Source organism: Molossus molossus, unplaced genomic scaffold (assembly GCF_014108415.1).
Source record: "Molossus molossus isolate mMolMol1 unplaced genomic scaffold, mMolMol1.p scaffold_m16_p_8, whole genome shotgun sequence".
Classification (NCBI taxonomy): Eukaryota; Metazoa; Chordata; class Mammalia; order Chiroptera; family Molossidae; genus Molossus; species Molossus molossus.
The window spans coordinates 66,084,026-66,105,333 of record NW_023425402.1 but is presented as its reverse complement, the minus strand read 5'-3'; the positions used below and the strand labels follow the sequence as shown (position 1 = coordinate 66,105,333).

The following is a 21,308-nucleotide window of genomic DNA, read 5'->3' as shown; positions in this document are numbered from 1 at the left end:
TTGCCCCAGAGCCAGCACACCCAGTGGACAGCTCCAGACGACATTGAAACATCACCACCCAACCACCTCTGCAAGTGACACACTCAATTAGTGGACTCAGTGGGTACCAGAGCCCTGCTGAAGTAAGTCCTGCTCTGTGTGGTGAGCCCCTACACAGCTGATCCTCCAAGGTAGTCAGAGGCCAGAGGTCAGTGGGCACAGTCAGTGCTTGCTGCTGATCAGCCTGAGTAAATCCCTCCCATTGACATACCAACAGCAATCAAGACTCAATAACAACAGAAGTGTGTACAGTCCACATGAGGGGTGCACCTCGAGGGCCCAGCTGGGGCGATCAGGGAGGCTGTGCCACTGCATCCTACAGGACACCTACAACAACAGGCCACCCTACAAACCCTACGAGACATAGCAACTCTACCTAATACATAGAAATGAGGGGACAAAGAAACATGTCCCAAATGAAAGAAAAGGACAAAACTCCAGGAAAAGAATTAAAGAAAATGGAAATAAGCAATCAAGCCAATGCAGAGTTCAGAAAACAGGTCATAAGGTTGCTCATTCAAGGGATTTAGTGAGACCTTCAAGGAACTTAAGGAGACCTCCAAGGAATTTAGTGAGAACATCAACAACATAAAAAAGGACCAGTCAGAAACAAAGGATGCACTAAATAAAATAACAAATAATTTACAGGGCCTGGCTGGTGTGGCTCAGTGGTTGAGCGTCGACCCATGCACCAAGAGGCCACCGGTTTGATTCCCAGTCAGGGCACATGCCCAGGTTGTGGGCCAAATCCTCTGTGGGGGGCATGCAGGAGGTGACCAATCAATGTTCTCTCTCATCGATGTTTCTATCTCTCTCTCCTTCTCACTTCCTCTCTCTCTAAAATCAATAAAGAAAAAATCTTTTAAAAAAAGAATAATTTACAGGGAATCAATAGTAGAGTAGGTAAAGCCAAGAAAAAAAACACTGATTTGGAATATGAGGAAGCAAAAAACACCCAATCAGAACAGCAAAAAGAAAAAAGAATCCAAAAAAATGAGGATAGTGTAATGAGCCCCTGGGACAACTACTGACATGCCAACATTTGTATCATAGGGGTGCCAGAAGGAGAAGAGAGAGAACAAGGAATTGAAAACCTATTTAAAACAATAATGACAGAAAAATTCTCTACTTTGGTGAAGGAAACAGACATACAAGTCTAGGAAGCACAGACAGTCCCAAACAAGATGAACCCAAAGAGGACTACACCAAGACACATCATCATCAAAATGCCAAAGGTTAAATACAAAGAGGGAATCTTAAAATCAGCAAGAGAAAAGCAGTCCATTACCTACAAAGGAGCTCCCATAAAACTGTTGGCTGATTTCTCAAAAGAAACTTTGCAGGCCAGAAATGAGTGGCAAGAGATATTCAAGGTGACGAAAAGCAACAACCTACAACCAAGATTACTCTATTCTGCAAAGCTATTATTTAGAATCGATGGACATATCAAGAATTTCCCAGACAAGAAAAAGCTAAAGAAGTTCATCACCACCAAACAAACCAGTATTATATGAAATATTGAAGGGTCTTCTTAAAGGAGAAGAACAAAAAATATATAAACAATAAAATGGCAATTAATACATATCTATCAACAATTGAATCTACAAACAAAATGAGCAAGCAGAACAGAAACAGACTCATAGATACTGAGAACTTTTTGTTGCTTGCCAGATGAGTGGGGGCTGGGAGGATGGGTGAAAAAGATGAAGGAATTAAGAAGTACAAATTGGTTGTTATACTGATGAACCTCAAAGGAAGGAGGGAGGGAAGGCGGGATGAGATAAACCAAAGAACTTCTATGCATATATGCATAACCAATGGACACTGACAATAGCGTGGGGAAGGTTGGAGGGGGATGGAATTGGGGAGGAGAGGCTCAATGGGGAAAAAGGGGGGAACATCTGTAATACATTCAACAATAAAGATGAGTTAAGAAGTAAAATAAAATTAAATATAAAATTAAATCAAATTAAAAAATGGGCAAAGGACCTGAACAGACACTTCTCCAAAAAGGATATACAGATGGACAATAGATATATAAAAAGATGCTCAATGTCACTAATCATAAGCAAGATGCAAATTAAAATCACAATGAGATATCACCTCATACCTGCTAGAATGGCTCCCATCAATAAATCAACAAACAAGTGTTAGCGAGGATGTGGAGAAAAAGGAGCCCTCATACACTGTTGGTGAGAATGCAAAAGGGTGCAGCCACTGTGGAAAATAGTGTGGAGTTTACTCAAAAAATTAAAAATGGAACTGCATTTTGACTCAGCAATCTCAATTCTGGGAATATATACCAGGAATCCTGAAATACCAATCAGAAAGAATATATGCACCCCTCTGTTCATAGCAGCGTTATTTACAATAGCCAAGATCTAGAAATAGGCCAAGTGCCCATCAGTAGAGAAGTGGATAAAAAACTGTGAGACATTTTCATAATGGAATACTATGTGGCTGTAAAAAAGAAGGAACTGTTACCTTTTGCAACAGCATGGATGGACCTGGAGATTATTACACTAAGCAAAAAAACCAGACAAAGACAAATACCGTATGATCTCATTTATATGTGGCATCAATGAACAAAATAAACTGATGAACAAAACAGAATCAGAGGTATGGATACGTAGAACAGACTGACAGCTGTCAGAGGGGAGGGAAATGGGGGTGGGAGGCTGGATGAAAGAATGTGAAAATATTAGCCAAAGACCATATACACATAGCCCATGGACACAGACAAGAGTGTGGTGATGGCCAGATGGGGGGGAACGGGGGCTGAGTGGAGGTAGGTAACAGGGGAGGGAGGAGCTGGGGGACATCTGTAATAGTGTCAACAATAAAAAAAAGTGCATACTATGTGATTCCATTTATATAAGGAAATTGTACAGGCAAAACGAATCTGTGGTGAGAAAAATAAGGCCAGTGATTGCTTTGGCAAGTACAGGAGCAGGGGTGGATCATTTGGGAGTGGCTCTAAAGAAACTTTCTGGGGTGATAAAAAATGCTGTATATCTTGATAAAGGTACAGGTTATCCAGATGTATAGATTCATCTAAACTGATCCAACTGTTCATTTAAGTTCTATGAGTTTCATATGTAAATTATAATTAAATTTTTTAAATGACATTTAAAAAAGAAATGAGACACCTTAAAAATAATCCTTTTACAGTCCATTAAGTGTCTCATAAATCCAATAATTCAAGATGTTATAGAGCTTAAAATCAAAATAAATTATTTTTATATCTGATTATTTAATCAAAATAATCCTTAACAAAAACTATGACAGAGTGCTATTCATATGGGCTAATGAATGGGTATATTTTCCTTTTTTAAAATTTATCTTTACTGTTGAAAGTATTTCAGATGTCTCCCCCTTTTTCCCCCATTGACCTCCTCCTCCCCACTGCCGCTGCACCCTCCCACCTTCACCATACTATTGTCTGTGTCCACTGGTTATGCATACTAAGTTCTTTGGTTCATTATACTTAGTTTTTAGTAGTTTTTTCTGCTAATAGGATTTGGTTTAAGTCAGTTATAGACAATGTCCCAGTCTAGAAAGAGTAAACACTTGAAAGAACTCATAGGTGCCCTTAGAATATCTAGTAAATAAAATTTAGTACCATGATAGATAACAGCTACAACATCAGATCTGATCTCAATATTCAAATATATTAAAAAACTTAAAAATGAGTTTAGTAAAGTACACAGGTAAGCCTCACCCACAGTCAGACAAATTTGCAAGACATGCACTGCTCCTTCTTGTTTCAGAAAGTTCATAAAACGAAATAAGAGATCTTGCTGCTCTCTGATTTGCTTTAGTTCTAATTTCAGCACCTAGATACAATATGAGAGGAAGAATCAGTTAAGGCTATATAAATACATGATAAAATTGTTTATATCAAAAGAAATATAAGTTATTGTTGAAAATACTTACAGATGGCTTTTTATTTCTAGGTTCTGCAAATTTTTGCAAAAATGGAACCAAAGGGGAAGGTGGTTCAGTTGCTTTTTCAGGCTTTAAAGAAAGAGAATTAATTAATTCATTAAAATTGTCATTGATATGACAGATATGAATCAAAATTCAATGCCATGTGAAGTGTTTTTTAATATGTTAAGTACTCACTGGACTGTCAACTATAAAGATGATAAGCAAATGATTCACAGTATCCTAATAAAAAATCATAAACACAGATCAGAATAATTCCATTACCATATTCTGTCCAGAATTCTCATAGCTTTTATCATATTATGAAAACATGTAGAAAATTAAGAAACAAATGAAACAATGGCAAAGCATGTGTACTCATGTAATACAGAGGGACTTCTAAAAAATCTATAATGCATGATATCTCACCTTTTGTGAAAATGGGCAAAGAAAAGTTATTCTGACGATGGCATTTAAAATGTTTATAAAATACTCCTGTTTCTTCAAAATCATACTAGATCAAAAGTAAAAGCAACTCAAGTGTATAACAAGGAATGGATGAATAAGCAAAATGTTTTATAAATCTACAATGGACTATTACTCAGCCTTGAAAAGGAAGAAAACTTAGATTTATGGTACAACATGGATGACCCTGGAGGACATTATGCTAAGTGAAATCAGCCAATCACAAAAAGATAAATACTGCATGATTCCACTTATATGAAATACATGAAGTTGTCAATTGACAGAAACAGGAAGTAGTATGGGGCTGCCAGGAACTGGGTGGATGGAGGAATGAAGAATTATTGTTTAATGGGTATAGAGTTTCAGTTTTGTAAGATGAAAAGAGTGTGGAGATGGGCAGTAGTGATGATTGCTCAACATTATGAATGTACTTAATACCACTACTATATATATAATAACATTTAAGATGATAAATTTAAACCACAATAAAAAATAAAAAAAATTAAATCTTACTGGATCAGCTAGGAAATCCAAAGAAGGAAGAAACACTGAACCAGAGAGGATCTCTCTTAAAAGTAAGGTCAAGGATCTGGAAAAAGAAACAACGGTGAATACAGTTAGTGATTTACATCAGTTCTTACCTGGGAATCTTGTTAAAATGCAAACTATGATTCAGCGGGTCTGAAGTGTGTCCCAAGATTCTGCATTTCTAACAGGCCCCCAAATAATGCTCATGCTACTGGTTTACAGACCACACTTGGAATCCTTAATTGGCTAAAAAATACTATTTAAGAGAAAAAAAAACATTTCCTTAGCAAAAAGGACTTAAGTGAGCATTAGAAAACACTTCCCACCTTAGAATATTTTAAATGTTCAATATATATTTTTAAGTAATGCTTAAAACTAATATGTTTAATAGTATAATATAGCTCGGTCAGTGTGGTTCAGTGGTTGAGAGTCTACATGCACCATGAGGTCACCGGTTTGATTCCTGGTCAGGGCACATGCCCAGTTTGTGGGCATGTAGGAAACGGCCGATCCATGTTTCTCTCTTACCAATGTTTCTCTCTCTCTCTTTCTCACTCTCCCTAACTCTCTAAAAATCAATAAAACATAGTAAAAATAAGTATAATTATTTTGTAATTATAATATTTAGAGCAATATTACAAATTAATTTGTTTAAAATAAAAATATTTTAATTAAAATTAGAATAATATTTTTAATTTTTTAAATGAAAATTTTAAATAAAATAAAATAATATTTAAAGTACATCAGGAGCCCTGGCCGGTTTGGCTCAGCGGTTGGAGTGTCAGCCTGTGGTCCAGAGACCTGGGTTCAGTTCCTGCTAAGGGCACATACCTTGGTTGCGGTTTGTCCCTGGCCCTGGTTGGGTCATATGGGTGGCAACCACTCAATGTGTCCCTTTCACGTCGATGTTTCTCTCTCTCTCTCCCTCCCACTCTATCTGAACAAAATACCAAAAAAGAAAAAAATGTCCTCAGGTGAGGATAAAAAAAAAAGTATAAAGTACATCAGGAAAAATATATGCTATCGTTTCTCCTTTAGGGATTAATTGGGTAAGAATAATGATGTAATTTATAGAATAATCTACACATATTCCTGCCAGAACAACAGAGAGTGCACCAAATTACATCTAAGTATTCTTCCCAGGTGGATAGCTTAAAACTCAAATTTGTCTATACAGTTTGTTCAAATTGTTTCTGCCAGTGAGAAACATATCTTCAAAAAGGAATACCAGCCCGGTTGGTGTGGCTCAGTGGATTGAGCATAGTCCCATGGACTGAGAGGTCCTGGTTCGATTCCTAGTCATTGCACATGCCTGGACTATAGGCTCGATCCCCAGAAGGAGTCGGGCAGGAGGTACCTGATTGATATTTCTATCTCTCTCTCTAAAAAAAATCAATAAAAAACATTTTATTGAACATTTCTCACAGCAATATTTTTTTCTGATTATCGCCTTGGGCAAGGGGAAAACAAGAATAATATACAAATGACACTACATCAAACTAAAAAGTTTTTGCACAGCCTGGCCGGTGTGGCTCAGTGATTGAACATCGACCCATGCACCAAGAGGTCACCAGTTTGATTCCCAGTCAGGGCACATGCCCAGGTTGGGGGCCAATCTCCAGTGGGGGCGTGCAGGAGGCAGCCAATCGATGTTCTCATTCATCAATGTTTCTCTCTCTCTCTCCCTTTCCCTTCCTCTGTCTCTAAAAATCAATAACAAAAAAATTTTTTTTTAAGTTTTTGCACAGCAAAGGAAACCATCAACAAAATGTAGACAACCCACTGGATGAGAGAACACATTTGCCAATGATACATCTGATAAGGGGTTAATATCCAAAATTTATAAAGAACTTATAAAACTCAACACCAGAAAAAACAAGCAATCCAATTAAAAAATAGTCCAAGTCCCTGGTGGGTGTGGCTCATTTGGCTCAGCGTCATCCCATGCACCAAAAGGTGACTTGTTCAATTCCCAATCAGGGCACATGCCCAAATTTCAGGTTCGGTCCAGTTGGGTTGAGTACAGGAAACACCTGATTGATATTTCCCACTCACATCAATGTTTCTCTCTCTCTCCCCCCTCACTTCCTTCTTCTCTAACATCAATAAAAATACATTTTTAAAAATTAATAACAATAGTAATAATAAATGGGCAAAGGACTGTAACAGACACTTCTTCCAAGAGGACATACAGAGGGACAAGAGACATAAAAAGATGCTCAATATCACTAATGATCAGAGAAATGCAAATTTAAACCACAATGAGATACCACCTCACACATGTCAGACTGGCTATCTTCAATAAATCAATAAACAAGTGTTGGAGAGAACATGGAGAGAAAGGAACCCTCGTGCACTGTTGATGGGACTGCAGATTGGTACAGCCACTGTGGAAAGCAGTATGGAGTTAACACAAAAAATTAAAAATGGAACTGCCTTTTGACCCAATAATTCCAGTTCTGAGAATTTTTCCAAAAAAACCCAAAACAGGAATTTGAAAGAATATATGCACCCCTTATGTTCACTTCAGTGGTATTCACAATGGCCAACATTTGGAATAAGCCCAAATGTGGCTTATTATTAATCAATCAGTGGATGAGTGAATAAAAATACTGTGGTGTATTTACACAATGGAATACTACTCAGTTGTAAAAAAGAATGAAACCTTATCCTTTGCAACAGCATGGATGGACCTAGCGAGCATTATGCTAAGTTAAAAAAAGCCAGTCAGAAAAAGACAAATACTTGCCCTGGCCGGTTTGGCTCAGTGGATGGAGCATCAGCCTGTGAACTGAAGGGTTACAGGTTCAATAACAGTCAAGGGCATGTACCTGGGTTATAGATTTGATCCCTGGCCTTAATCGGGGTTATGCAGGAAGGAACCAATCAATGTGTCTCTCTCACATTGATGTTTCTCTCTCTCTGTCTCCCTCCTTCACTCTCATTCTATCTTAAAAAATCAATGGAAAGATATCCTGGGTTGAGGATTAAAAATAATAATAAAATACATCTTTTTTTAAAAAAAAAAGACAAATATCATACGCTTTCATTCATATGTGGAATCTAATGAACAAAATAAACTAACAAACAAAATAGAAACAGATTCATAGAGAACAGACTGACAACTGTTAGAGGGATGCGGGGTTTTGGGGATGAGTGAAATAGGTGAAGGGATTAAGTTTTTTTAAAAAAACAACCTTTTTTGTTGCTTTAGGAGGCAAAACATAAGGAAAAAGTAGTTCAGTAAACACAGACAACAACATTAAGATTAGCATTGGGAAAAAGGTGGGAGGAGGTAGAAGAGAGTATAGAGGGGATAAATGGTGATGGAAGGAGACTTGGCCTGGAGTAGTGAACACACAGTACACTCTACAAATGATGTATTATAAAATTGTACGCCTGAAACCTATATAATTTTGTTAACTAAATATCACCCCCAATAAATTCAATAAAAAAGAAATAATTAATAAAATAAATAAATAGGAACACCAAGGAAGTAACAAAGTATAATGATTTCAAATAAGAAAATTAATTTTATTCATATTTGTCTCTGATTTCCCAGGATCCATTTCCAAAAAAAAAATTCTAAGCAACATCACATATCACAAATATACAACACCTAAAATGGCATTTTAAGACTTAATAAATTATATTTTTTAAATAAAATATTCACATCACAGGCTAACCTCAAGTTTCAGTGTACTCCTACTAGGATCAAGAATAGCAATATTCATATGGCATGGTTGCAAATACTGCTATGACATTTTGCAGTCTATTTATACCTGCAGTCTGTTGCTTTAGGAGGTAAAACATAAGGAAAAAGTAGTTCAGTAAGTTTCCTTAAATAGTGTAATTCATCTCTTCGACTTCTCAAGGCCACATGAAGCTCTGGACCATATTCTTCTAAAGCTGCTTGCTGTAAAAATTCTGTATTTTCCACTATAAATACAAATTAAAAAATAAATATTGAAATAAGTTAAGCAACATTAAATAACTTCAGCCATTTCTACTAACAAATACAAAAATAATTTAACATAGTCATTCCTTTCCTTGGCCCTCCTTTCTTTCCACTATATATTCCACCAGAAAATTTTTTGCAAACAGAATATAAAAAAAGTAATTTTCCTCTTGGCTGGAAGTTTTTTGTTTTTAAATCCTCAACCAAGGATATTTTTCCATTTATCTTCAGACAGAGTGGGGGGGGGGGAGAGAGAAATATTGATGTGAGAGAGAGACATCGACTGGTTGCCTCCCACACAACCCCAACAAGGGCCGGGGACCGAACCGCAACCAATGTAAGTACCCTTGAATAGAATTGAACCTGCGACTCTGGTCCGCAGGCCAATTCTCTCTTAACTACTGAGCCAAACAGGCCAGGGCTTGGTTGGAAGTGTTTAAATTTTGCAATTAAAATAAAAACTCTTACCCCGTTGACAAACAAGAATTTGAACTCATGTCACTACTTTACAAATCATAGTAAACAAAAGCAAAATGTTAAAAAAAAAAAAAAAAAAAAAAAGGAAATAAAACATTTCCCAGCATACACAAATCTTTAGTTATCAAATGTACATACTCTGCAAACACACACACAATAAAACCTTCTTAATATTCTTACTTTCTCTGCTTTAACATCAAAATCATTCAGGTAACCCTTAAAGCAATTACGATATAAAAATGGCTTCCACTTCCGGTCAAGATGGCGGCGTAGGGAAACACAGTATCGCGTTCTCCCACAACCACATCCAAGTTACAACAAAACTACAGAACAACCATCATCCAAAACCGCCTGAAATCAAGTTGAATGGAAGTCCTACAACTACGGAATTAATAAAAAAAAATAAAAAAAAAGCAGCTACATCCAGACCGGTAGGAGGGGCGGCGGCGCGAGGGGTGGCGGCAGCGGTGTGGCGGCGCCGCGACGGGCTGGGATAAAAATCGGGAGGCTCCCGCGGCTGGGAAGGTCCTTCCTGAGGACTGAGGGGTCCCCGTCCCACACCAGGTGCACCGCTCAGGTTTCCAGTGCCAGGAAGAGAAGTCCCCATAACTTCTGGCTGGAAAAACCAGCAGAAACTGAGGCTCAGGGAAGCTGACCTGGCTGGAGCCACAGGCAGCTCGCTAAAGGGCCCGCGCATGGACTGGTCGGACTCTCTCCCTCTAAGCTCGGAGGGGAGGCAGCTCGAGGGGCACCAGAGAAATACAGGGAAGAACTGAGCTGTTTGGCACTGGAGCGAGGGCTGGAGAGGGGGCTTCTCCAGGAAAGACGTGCTATAAGAGGCCTTTGTTCCTTTGGTGAGCCCTTCCCTGGGGCGGCAGACAGTCGCCATATCTGGGACTCCAGCAACCTGAGTCACACTGGTAGCCCCGCCCTGCTGACTCCCTGAGGCCCCGCCCCACCCCGCCCCACACAACTTTCAAGCCCACCCAAGCTGTTGCTACTTGCTTAACCATAGGATTGGCCTGTCTTGGATTCTGCTTCAGGTTTTTCCTAAATTCTTTCAAACGAGCAGCATCGGGTCTCAGCGAGCCCCATACCTCTCATTAAGTAATACACAGAAACAAACACAGGGAGGCAGCAAAAATGAGGATACAAAGAAACAGGTCCCAAATGAAAGAACAGAACAAAACCCCAATAAAAGAACTAAGCGAAATGGAGATAAGCAACCTAACAGATGCTGAGTTCAAAATACTGCTTATAAGGATGCTCAATGAACTCAGTGAGGGCCTCAAGAGCATAAAAAAGTACCAGTCAGAAATGATCGCTGCACAGTTAGAAACGAAGGAGGCTTTAACTGAAATAAAGAATAATTTACATAGCTTCAATAATAGAGTACGTAAATCCAAGGAGCAAACCATTGATTTGGAATATAAGGAAGCAAAAAACGCCCAACCAGAACAGCAAAAAGAAAAAAGAATCCAAAAAAATGAGGATAGTGTAAGGAGCCTCTGGGACAACTTCAAGCGTGCCAACATTCGCATCTTGGGGGTGCCGGAAGGAGAAGAGAGAGAACAAGAAATCGAAAACCTGTTTGAAACAATAATGGCAGAAAACTTTCCTAACTTGGTGAAGGAAACAGACATACAAGTCCAGGAAGCACAGAGAGTCCCAAACAAGATGAACCACAAGAGGCCCACACCAAGACACATCATCATCAAAATGCAAAAGGTTCAAGACAAAGAGAGAATCCTAAAAGCAGCAAGAGAAAGGCAGCTAGTTACCTACAAGGGAGTTCCCATTAGGCTGTCAGCTGATTTCTCAAAAGAAACTTTGCAGGCCAGAAGGGAGTGGCAAGAAATATTCAGAGTGATGAAAACCAAGAACCTACAACCAAAATTACTCTATCCTGCAAAGCTGTCATTTAGAATCGATGGACATATAAAAACTTTCCCAGACAAGAAAAAGTTAAAGGAGTTCATCACTACCAAACCGTTATTATATGAAATGATGGTCTTTTTAAAGAAAAAGATAAAATGTATGAACAAACAAAATGGCAATGAATACATATCTATCAACAATGGAATCTACAAACAAAATGAACAGGAAGAACAGGAACATTCTCATAGATACAGAGAACATTTTGTTGGTTGCCAGTTGGGAAAGGGGTTGGGGGAATGGATGAAAAAGGTGAAGGGATTAAGAAGCACAAATTCATTGCTAGACTGACAAACCTCAAAGGGAAAGGGGTTGGGGGGGTGGGAAGAAATAAACCAAAGAACTTATATGCATAACCAATGGACACGGACAATAGTTTGGGAAAAGGTGGGAGGGGGGCGGGAGTGGGGAGGAGGGGGTCAATGGGGGAAAAATGTGGAATATCTGTAATACATTTTACAATCCAACAATAAAGATGTGGAAAAAAAAAATGGCTTCCTTGCCCTGGCTGGTTTGGCTCAACAGTTAGAGCATCAGTCCACGGATGAGAGTCTTGGGTTCATTTCCCAGTCAAGGGCCTGTACCTCAGTTCTGGGTTTGATCCCTGGCCCCAGTCAGGGTTGTGCAGGAGGCAACCAATTGATGCGTCTCTCACACATCGATGTTTTACTCTCTCTCTCCCTCCCTCTTTCCCACCCTATCTAAAAAAAAACTAATGGAAAAATATCCTCAGGTGAGGATACAAAAGAAAAAAAAAAAGAAAAGAAGAGAAAGAAAGGGGAAGGAAGGGGAGGAAGGGGCGGAAGGGAGGAAGGAGGAAGGGAGGAAGGAAGGAAGGGAGAAGGAGGGGAGAGAGAGAGAAAGGAAGAAAGGGAGAGAAAAGAAAGAAAAGAAAAGAAAGAAAAGAAAGAAAAGAAAAGAAAAGAAAAGAAAAGAAAAGAAAAGAAAGAAAAGAAAAGAAAAGAAAAGAAAAGAAAAGAAAGAAAAGAAAAGAAAAGAAAAGAAAAGAAAAGAAAAGAGAAAGAAAAGAAATGGCTTCCTTGGTCAAATTCTGTATCTTATGCCCAGGGTATAAGGACACAAAAGTTATAGAACTGTGTAAGGTAGAACCCAATGAACAGATAAATTACTCAATAAATATTAACTGATGATAAAAGCTATATTAACAGAAAGTTTTCTTAAATGGTCAACCACTAAACTAATAGCTTAAATCTTAAAAGTAATAGTATTGCTACTCCTTTTTACAGCCCTCAAAAGCCTAAGAGAAAAATAAGTCATATTTCCCCGTCTGCATTTTGAGTCATGTTTTAAAATCATGGAGTCTGTGAAGGAAATCTTAACCCTAATGCACAGAATTCATTTTTGACTACTTACTTCTGTTTTTTGTTTTGTTTTGTTTTCTTTATTGATTTTATAGAGAGAGGAAGGGAAAGGGAGAGAGAGAGAAATATTAATGAGAGAGAATATCAACTGGCCGCCTCCTGCATGCCCCCACACTGAGGATTTGGCCCACAACCTGGGCATGTGCCCTGACTGGGAATTGAACCGACGACCTCTTGGTGCATGGGTCAATGCTCAACCACTGAGCCACACTGGCCGAGCTACTTCTATTTTTAATGAAAGAGAATGCTAGCACATTTACCAAAAAAACCAACATATACATTTTAATAATGTGAGTACTAATAAGATAAATGAAGGCTATTTATGGGAGAGGTACAAAAGGAGGAGTATCAAAGTTGGAAGTAATTTTTACAAGACATGCTTTTTTTTTTTATCTTCACCTGAGGACATGCTTAGAGAAAGAGAAAGGAAGAGAGAGAGAGAGAGAGAAACATCAATCGGCTGCCTTCCCTACACTCCCCAACTGGATCAAACCCACAACCCAGGTAGGTGCCGACTGGGAATCAAACCAGCAACCTTTGGTGCATAGGACAACGCTCAACCAACGGAGCCACTCTGGCTCAGCAAGACATAATTTTATTTTATAATTATGCAAATATTTGCCAAGCATGTTTCCCCAAGAATTTGGAGTTCTGGTCTTTTAAAAATGTATGTTATGTGTAGGGATTTAAAAGAAGACTAAGCTAGCCCTGGCCGGTTTGGCTCAGCAGTTAGAGCATTGGCCTGCAATCCGGAGAGACCCAGGTTCAGTTCCTGCTAAGGGCACGTATCTCAGTTGCAGTTTGTCCCCAGCCCTGGTTGGATCGTGCGGGTGGCAGCCACTCGATGTGTCCCTTTCACGACAATGTTTCTCTCTTCTCTCCCTCTCTCCCCCTCCCACTCTATCTGAACAAAAAAATGGAAAAATGTCCTCTGGTGAGGATAAAAATGAAAGAAGACTAAGCTATGCTAAATCTCAGTTCAACTTTTTTACTGATATAATCTTGATCAAATGCTAGAGCCTCAGTTTCCATATCAGTAAATAGGTATTAACTAGTTATTAACACTGAAAAGTTGTCATTCAAAATGTATAAGCAATTATAACATCTGGTGTGATTAAGCATTCACATATAATACATAAATTAAATCACTAGATTGGAATTTATTCAATATTTGTCAGACATGAGAGATTTCTATAGTCCTAAGTAGTAAGAAAATAAAGAAATGAGGCAAAAGATAAAAAGAATATAGAGCCCTGGCCAGTTTGGCTCAGCGGTTAGAGCGTCGGCCTGCGGTCCAGAGAGACCCGGGTTCGGTTCCCGCTAAGGGCATGTACCTCGGTTGCAGTTTGTCCCCGGCCCTGGTTGGGTCATGCGGGTGGCAACCACTCGATGTGTCCCTTTCACGTCGATGTTTCTCTCTCTCTTCCTCTCTCTCCCTCCAGCTCTATCTGAACAAAAAATGAAAAAAATGTCCTCGGGTGAGGATAAAAAAATAAAAATTAAAAAAAAAAAAAAAAAAGAATATAGAAAGGAAAAACCCTGATTGGGACTATAGGCAAAATATAGATGCTGAAAAACAGGGCATAAATTAATCCCCCTTAGTCACCAGTATATCTACTGTCTAACCAGTTAGTCACCAACTATGAGGCCAAAGAATTTAGAGAACAAAGTCATGCATTAAAGAAATGAAAAATCAGCCCTGGCTGGTTTGGTTCAGCGGTTAGAGCGTCGGCCTGCGGTCCTGAGAGACCCGGGTTCGGTTCCCGCTAAGGGCGCATACCTCGGTTGCAGTTTGTCCCCGGCCCTGGTCAGTTGTGCGGGTGGCAGCCACTCGATGTGTTCCTTTCACATCGATGTTTCTCTCTCTCTCTGTTCCTCTCTCTCCCTCCCACTCTACCTGAACAAAAAATGGAAAAGTGTCCTCTGGTGAGGATAAAAAAAAAAAAAAAGAAAATGAAAAATCAAACATCTGAAAATCCTTTTTGCAATTTTATCTAATTTACTGTCATATTTAGAATACCAGGACCTTTAGATAGGATAACAGTGCAGCCCTGGCCGGTTTGGCTCAGTGGTTGGAGCGTCTGCCTGTGGACCAGAGAGTCCTGGGTTCGGTTCCCACTAGGGGCACATACCAAAAAATAAAATAAAAAACAGTGCATATGAGTTTCATTAATTACAATGTTATTAATGAATTCAATCTAGCATTTAATGGTAATTTTTTAAATTGAGGACCGTTTTTTGCCCAGCCGGTATGGCTCAGAGGATTGAGCGTTTATCCCACGGACCGAGAGGTTCCGGTTCAATTCCCGGCTGAGGCACATGCTCGGGTTTCAGGCTCAATCCCCAGTGGGGGGGGGGGGGCATGCAGGAGGCAGCCAATCGATGTATCCCTCTCTTACTTTCTCTCTTATAAAAAAAAAAAACAATAATTGCTGACTATTTTTTACATGAATAGCAGCAAATTAGCATCTCCTATCTTGCAAAGACTCAACAATAAATTTCAGTCAAACTGGTCTGTCTATAAATATAAAACATTGTCATAGAGACAAAATAACTTGGGGATTTTATTAAATCGATCCATTCAACTAAAAATAAAAAGATGACTCCATTTACTTATAGTCTGAGTTAAAAGTGTTTATCTTTAGCCCTGGCCGGTTTGGCTCAGCGGTTAGAGCGTCGGCCTGCGGTACAGAGAGACCCGGGTTCGGTTCCCGTTAAGGGCACGTGCCTCGGTTGCAGTTTGTCCCCGGCCCTGGTTGGTCGTGCGGGTGGCAACCACTCGATGTGTCCCTTCACGTCGATGTTTCTCTCTCTCTCTCTTCCTCTCTCTCCCTCCCGCTCTGTCTGAACAAAAAGTGCAAAAGTGTCCTCGGGTGAGGATTAAAAAAAAAAAAAGTGTTTATCTTTAGAACAAAATAAAAACTATTTTAAAAAACTTTTCCCAGCCCTGGCCATCATAGCTCAGTGGCTGAAGCATCAGCCCACGCACCGGAAGGTCACAGGTTCAATTCCCGGTCCAGGGCATGTTACCTGGGCTGTGATGCAGTTCAATCCCTGGCCCTGGTCAGAGTTCATGTGGAAGCAATCAATTGATATGTGTGTCTCTCTCCTCTCTTTCCCTCTCCCGTTCCACTCTCTCTAAAAATCAATGGAAAAAATATTCTCCAGTGAAGATTAACAAAAAGAAAAAAAAAAAAAATTTTCCCATATGAAAACCTTCACACAAATGTTTATAACTTTATTCATAACTGTCAAAATTTGGAAGCAACCAAGATGTCCTTCACTAGATGAATGGATAAACAAAATGTGGTACATCTATACAATGGAATATGAACAATAAAAAGAAATGGACTATCAAGTAATGAAAAGACATGAAGGAACCTTAAATGCATATTTCTAAATAAAAGAAGCAAGTCTGAAAAGGCTACCATATGATTCCAACTACATGACATTCTGGAAAAGGCAAAACTGAAGAGGCAGTAAAAAGATCAGTGATTGCCAGGGCTTCACAAAGAGAGGAGGGACGAATAGGTGAAACACAGGATTTTTTGACAGTGAAACTATTCAGTACATTACAATGGTGGATAAATGGCATTATGCATTTGTCAAAACCCATAGAATGTACAATAAAAAGAGCAAACCCAGCCCTGGCCCAGTAGCTCAGTTGGTTAGAGCATTATCCCAACACACCAAGGTTGCAGGTTCAATCCCAGGTCAGAGCACATATAAGAATCAACCAATGAATGCGTAAGTAAGTGGAACAACAACAAATTGATGTCTGTCTGTCTGTCTGTCTCTCTCTCAAATCAATTTAAAAAAACAGCAAACCCTAATGAAAACTATGGACTTCAGTTAATAATACTGTATTGTTATAGTATATCAATTGTAACAAATATAGCAACTAAGGCAAGATATTAATAATAGGGGAATGGAGGACGTATATGGGAACGCTCTATACTTTCTGCTCAATTTATCTGTAAACTTAAAACTTCTCTAAAAATAAAGTTTATACCCTGGCCAGTTTGGCTTAGCAGTTAGAGCACTGGCCTGCAGACCAGAGAGTCCTGGGTTCAATTCCCGCTAAGGGCATGTACCTCAGTTGCAGTTAGTCCCCGGCCCCAGTTGGGGTTGTATCAGTGGCAACCAGTTGATGTGTCTCTCTCACATCAATGTTTTTCTATCTCTCTTCCCCTCTCTCTCCCTCCCACTCTATCTGAAAATAAAAGCAAAAAGTCCTCCAGTGAGGATTAAAAAAATTAAAAATAAAGTTTACTACTAATAAAAAAAAATCACATATTTCCTATGTTCTTTAACAGTAAAGTAACATTAACAAAATGGCTACAACAAAGTTACTATCTTCTACTGTGTTTTTGCCAGTAACAGGACAATGATTTTAAAAGTTAATTTTTATTTAACAATTACACATATTCAAACTCTTCTAGTTTTTAACTATGTTGAAGTAAAACTATTACTTGTTATAACACTGTAAGATGAACACAGAAAACATGTTTAAATATATAATTTGAAATGCTTCTCATACCTGAGAAATGATTTATACCAAAGAACAAATAAACTAATAACTTACTTTAATTTCAACTCTGCCTAGGACATAATTTCTCCAAACGTACTCTGACTATACTCTTGACATCATGAGGAAGGAAAATTGGTTTCATGCACATATGAGATTGGGATGTGCTGGGTTAAACAAAGTTAAAGCTATTTCTTTGCTCCAGAACTACTCAGAGATTTTGGTATTCTAGTACTTACTGGGAATTTCCAGAAGAGGAATACAATATGTAATAATTAAAAGAAAATATGACTATGAAACCTCTTCTACATGGTCATCTTATATAGAATAGTATTCTGCAGAACATACTGGGAAAACATTGACAAATACCAAATGCAAATACAAAGAAAATTAGTTTGGCAAAAAACCAAGTATATAGCATGAAACTATTTTAATTAAAAAAAAAAAACACACATTTTTCAGCTTGATTTAAGAGCAAGAAAAGTCCTAAATGAAGAAGATTTCATTCGTTCAATCAGGAAAAAAAATTGCTAAACATATGCTATGTGCACATCATGACAGTGTAAAAGCCAAGACACACATGAGAAACTGCAAATAGGTCATCCTGGCTAAAGCATAATATACAGTGAAAGACAAAAGTAGATCAAAATATTTGACCAGACAGAAAAGGATTTAAATATACAGTTTAGACTCTACAGCAGTCATTAATTTTTGTTTAGTAGAGAGGTGACATATAAGAATTTTGAAATCAACACAACAGCAGTATAAAGGATATGCAGTATATAGGATGGAGAGTATATAGGCTAGGTAAAAACTGTGAAAGCATTAAGGAGAACGGGAGAAGAGATGTGAGATATACCTCAGAGAAAGTAATAAAGGCAACAGACAATCATTTAATAAAACATGAGAGTAATCAACACTATATCCAGAAGTTAACTGTATTTTAATTTTCATAGATTCTTGAGTTTTTAATCATTTATATGACTAACAAACTATTTTAAAAGATTTCAGTTTAAAAGAATACTTTCATAGCATTTGTGAATATATCAGTATTCATACTTAGATATTTAAGGTGAAAAATTGATATATAAAAACAAAATCACTATAATTTTGTAATAAAAAACTGTATTACCTTTCTGACTGGCTTTAACTATCACTTCTATATGTTTCATTGCTGCTTTTAATAGTTTCTTGGTTATAATAGATGGAATATCCACCTAGAAAAATTCAACATTAAAATAAAACTTTTAAAATAATTATCACTAAGTTACAAGGCAGGAATGCTATATATATTTAAGACACTGCAACATATGGTCTTAAAAATCAGAGGTGTTATTTGGAATCTTTCGAAAACTTAATTTAAAAGCATTTTATATTCTTAGATCATACTAACTGTAACTTTAGAGAATTTTTCTTACCACAGTAATGTAAATATCTTAATATGCATGCCCCATATACTAAATTTTTCTCACAAAATATTTTTATTCATGACTTATTTCTTTAATGTGTTTTAAATGCATTCAAGGAAAAAAAAATCTCAAGGAACTTATTATCCCTCTGAGGCTATAAACTTGTGTTTATGCCCTGGCTGGTTTGGCTCAGCGGTTAGAGCGTCGGCCTGCGGTCCGGAGAGACCCGGGTTCGGTTCCCGCTAAGGGCACGTACTTCGGTTGCAGTTTGTCCCGGCCCTGGTTGGTCGTGCGGGTGGCAGCCACTTGATGTGTCCCTTCACGTCGATGTTTCTCTCTCTCTCTTTCCCTCCCACTCTATCTGTACAAAAAATGGAAAAATATCCTCGGGTGAGGATTAAAAAAAAAAACAAAACAAAAAAACTTGTGTTTATTAAGGTTACCTGAAAATGAACATTTTCATTCAGCTTACAAGATAAATTATTCCCCATAGATATTTTTCAATATAAAGACTGGAAACTAGTGACTATGGTAGGTTAGTGAGAGAGGGTTGAGGGCCTATATGAGCCCACATAAAACAAAAAAATAAAGTAACTAAAAATAAATGGCAAATAAAGTAAATTACCAAAAGCCATGTTTATTGGACTTTGACATTTGACAGACTTATCTTCCACCACAAAACTCAACACATTATATTTTCCCTTTATCAAAAGCATGATGAGAAAACTGCATCACAATAGTGTTTTGTGTTAACTCTTCAATTCTTTTTAAATTCCAAATTAAGAAAGAGGGAAAACTCGCAGACTTATAAATCTAATAAGCATGATAGATTGTAAATTCCCAATCTTTAGTGATTTATTTACTAATACTACCCAGAGCAGTTTACATATATCTTTTGGCTATATAAAATCAAACACGTTCAACAAGAGGGGTTACTTTTGCTAGCAGTATGCTTTGTTGCAAATTAACATTGTGTTCTTTTTTTTTTCTTTATTGTTGAGAGAGAGATGGGAACATCGATTAGAGAGAACATCAATTAGCCACCTCCTGCATGCCCCCTATTAGGGATTTGTCCCACAATGTGGGCATGTGCCCTGACTGAGAACCGAACCAGTATATGGCGACCTCTTGGTACATGGGTCAACCCAAACATATACAAAATATGGCTCAAACACTTTTTTAAAAAGTAAATCATGCCCAGCTGGTGTGGCTCACTGGTTGGGCGTCAACCCACGCACCAAGAGGTGTGCAGTTTAATTCCCAGTCAGGGCACATGCCCAGGTTGTGGGCCTGTTCCCCAGTGGCGGCCATGCAGGAGATGGCCAATCAATGTTCTCTCTCATTGATGTTTCTATCTCTCTTTCCCTCTTCCTTCCTCTCTCTCTAAAAATCAGTAAAAAAAAAAAAATTATTTAAAAAAAAAAGCAGATCATGAGCATTACCATTTACACATTAAATTCATCAAACTGGAACATGACTGTTTTTCCTATGGTTGTCTTTTCATTTCTAACTCCACAAATCAAGATATTCAAGCATTAAAGTAAAACTGATCAATGAATCAAAAGTGAACCATCCATCTTTTAATCTAAAAAAGTGAAAAAAAAACAAATATACACAGTATAGGATAAAGTAAATATAAGATTTTTAAAACTCTCTTTAGTAATTGTAAGGCCTCAAATTCCCAAATTTCTCATTATAAACATATACCTTATGAATCCTTCGAATTAAGACAGATGCAAAAAACCGTAGTGTAATTCTCAGTTCATCAACAAAGGATTCATCATCTGTTACATCCCTTCAATTGAGGAGAAAAACAAGCATTTAAGACCAGAGAAAAACATGGTTTCACTTTCTAGAAACCAAGGAAAGTCTAGAGCTTCCTGTTTTATTCCATTTATTTATACTATTTTTCTTTTGTTTCTTAACAAATAGTACATTACATTACAGAATAAAATACAAATATATATAGAAGAAAATAAAAACCTCCCATAATTGCAGTACCAAGACAATCACTATTTTTTTTTTGGTACGTGCCCCTAGCAGGAACCAAGCCTGGGAGACTCTCTGGTCCGCAGGCCAATGCTCAACCGCTGAGCCAAACTGGCCAGGGCAAGACAATCACTATTAACTGAATTGTTGTATATACTTCCCTGTAGACATCCATATACACATAGCCATATTTTCACAATGCCAGGATCATTTTCTAAGCATCAAAAAAAAATTATATGAAACAAATAAAGAATAATTTTGGAGAAGCAACTGAATTAAATTAATATACAATTTTAAATCAGTTTAAATATTTATAGATTAATAATATAAACTAATTCCAAATGTTTTTAAAAAAGTGTTTTATTTGAAAAAGAAGAAACTGAAATTCAAATGTTTTTAAACAGAAAATTTGACAACCTTCTTCTGAGGAGCTACTTTTCATTTTCCTGAGGTCCTGAGATGCCTAGGAGAATTAGGACACTTCCCTAATCAAAGAAAGATTTAATATTTTGTGTGCACTTTTTATATTTGAAATATTGTATGTTTAGAAGAAAAATTTATATTCAGATGTTTTATTAAATTGAAAGATAATTTAAAGAGAACTCTCCTAGAATACTAAGATATTTTTCAAAGTAACTTTGTTTTTCTTATCTGCTATAGATGTACCTTGT

The 21,308-nt window shown here is 37.7% G+C and overlaps 1 protein-coding gene across 12 annotated transcripts in view; it reads right to left on the bottom strand.

Moving 5' to 3' along the window:
* Window positions 1-21,308, bottom strand: part of SNX14 (sorting nexin 14) — a 79,569-nt gene that overhangs the window by 33,702 nt on the left and 24,559 nt on the right. For 7 of the 12 annotated variants that reach the window (XM_036248220.1, XM_036248215.1, XM_036248217.1 and 4 more), the window contains 7 exons: window positions 20,356-20,443; window positions 18,372-18,456; window positions 8,742-8,898; window positions 4,945-5,020; window positions 4,165-4,209; window positions 3,976-4,056; window positions 3,761-3,875 (listed from right to left, as the gene is read on the bottom strand). In XM_036248220.1, the coding sequence (XP_036104113.1) occupies window positions 3,761-3,875; window positions 3,976-4,056; window positions 4,165-4,209; window positions 4,945-5,020; window positions 8,742-8,898; window positions 18,372-18,456; window positions 20,356-20,443 (647 nt within the window). Of the gene's footprint in view, window positions 1-2,149; window positions 2,198-3,760; window positions 3,876-3,975; window positions 4,057-4,164; window positions 4,210-4,944; window positions 5,021-8,741; window positions 8,899-18,371; window positions 18,457-20,090; window positions 20,210-20,355; window positions 20,444-21,308 lie in introns of those variants that run through there. The other 5 variants (XM_036248222.1, XM_036248218.1, XM_036248223.1 and 2 more) reach the window with 5 other exon arrangements.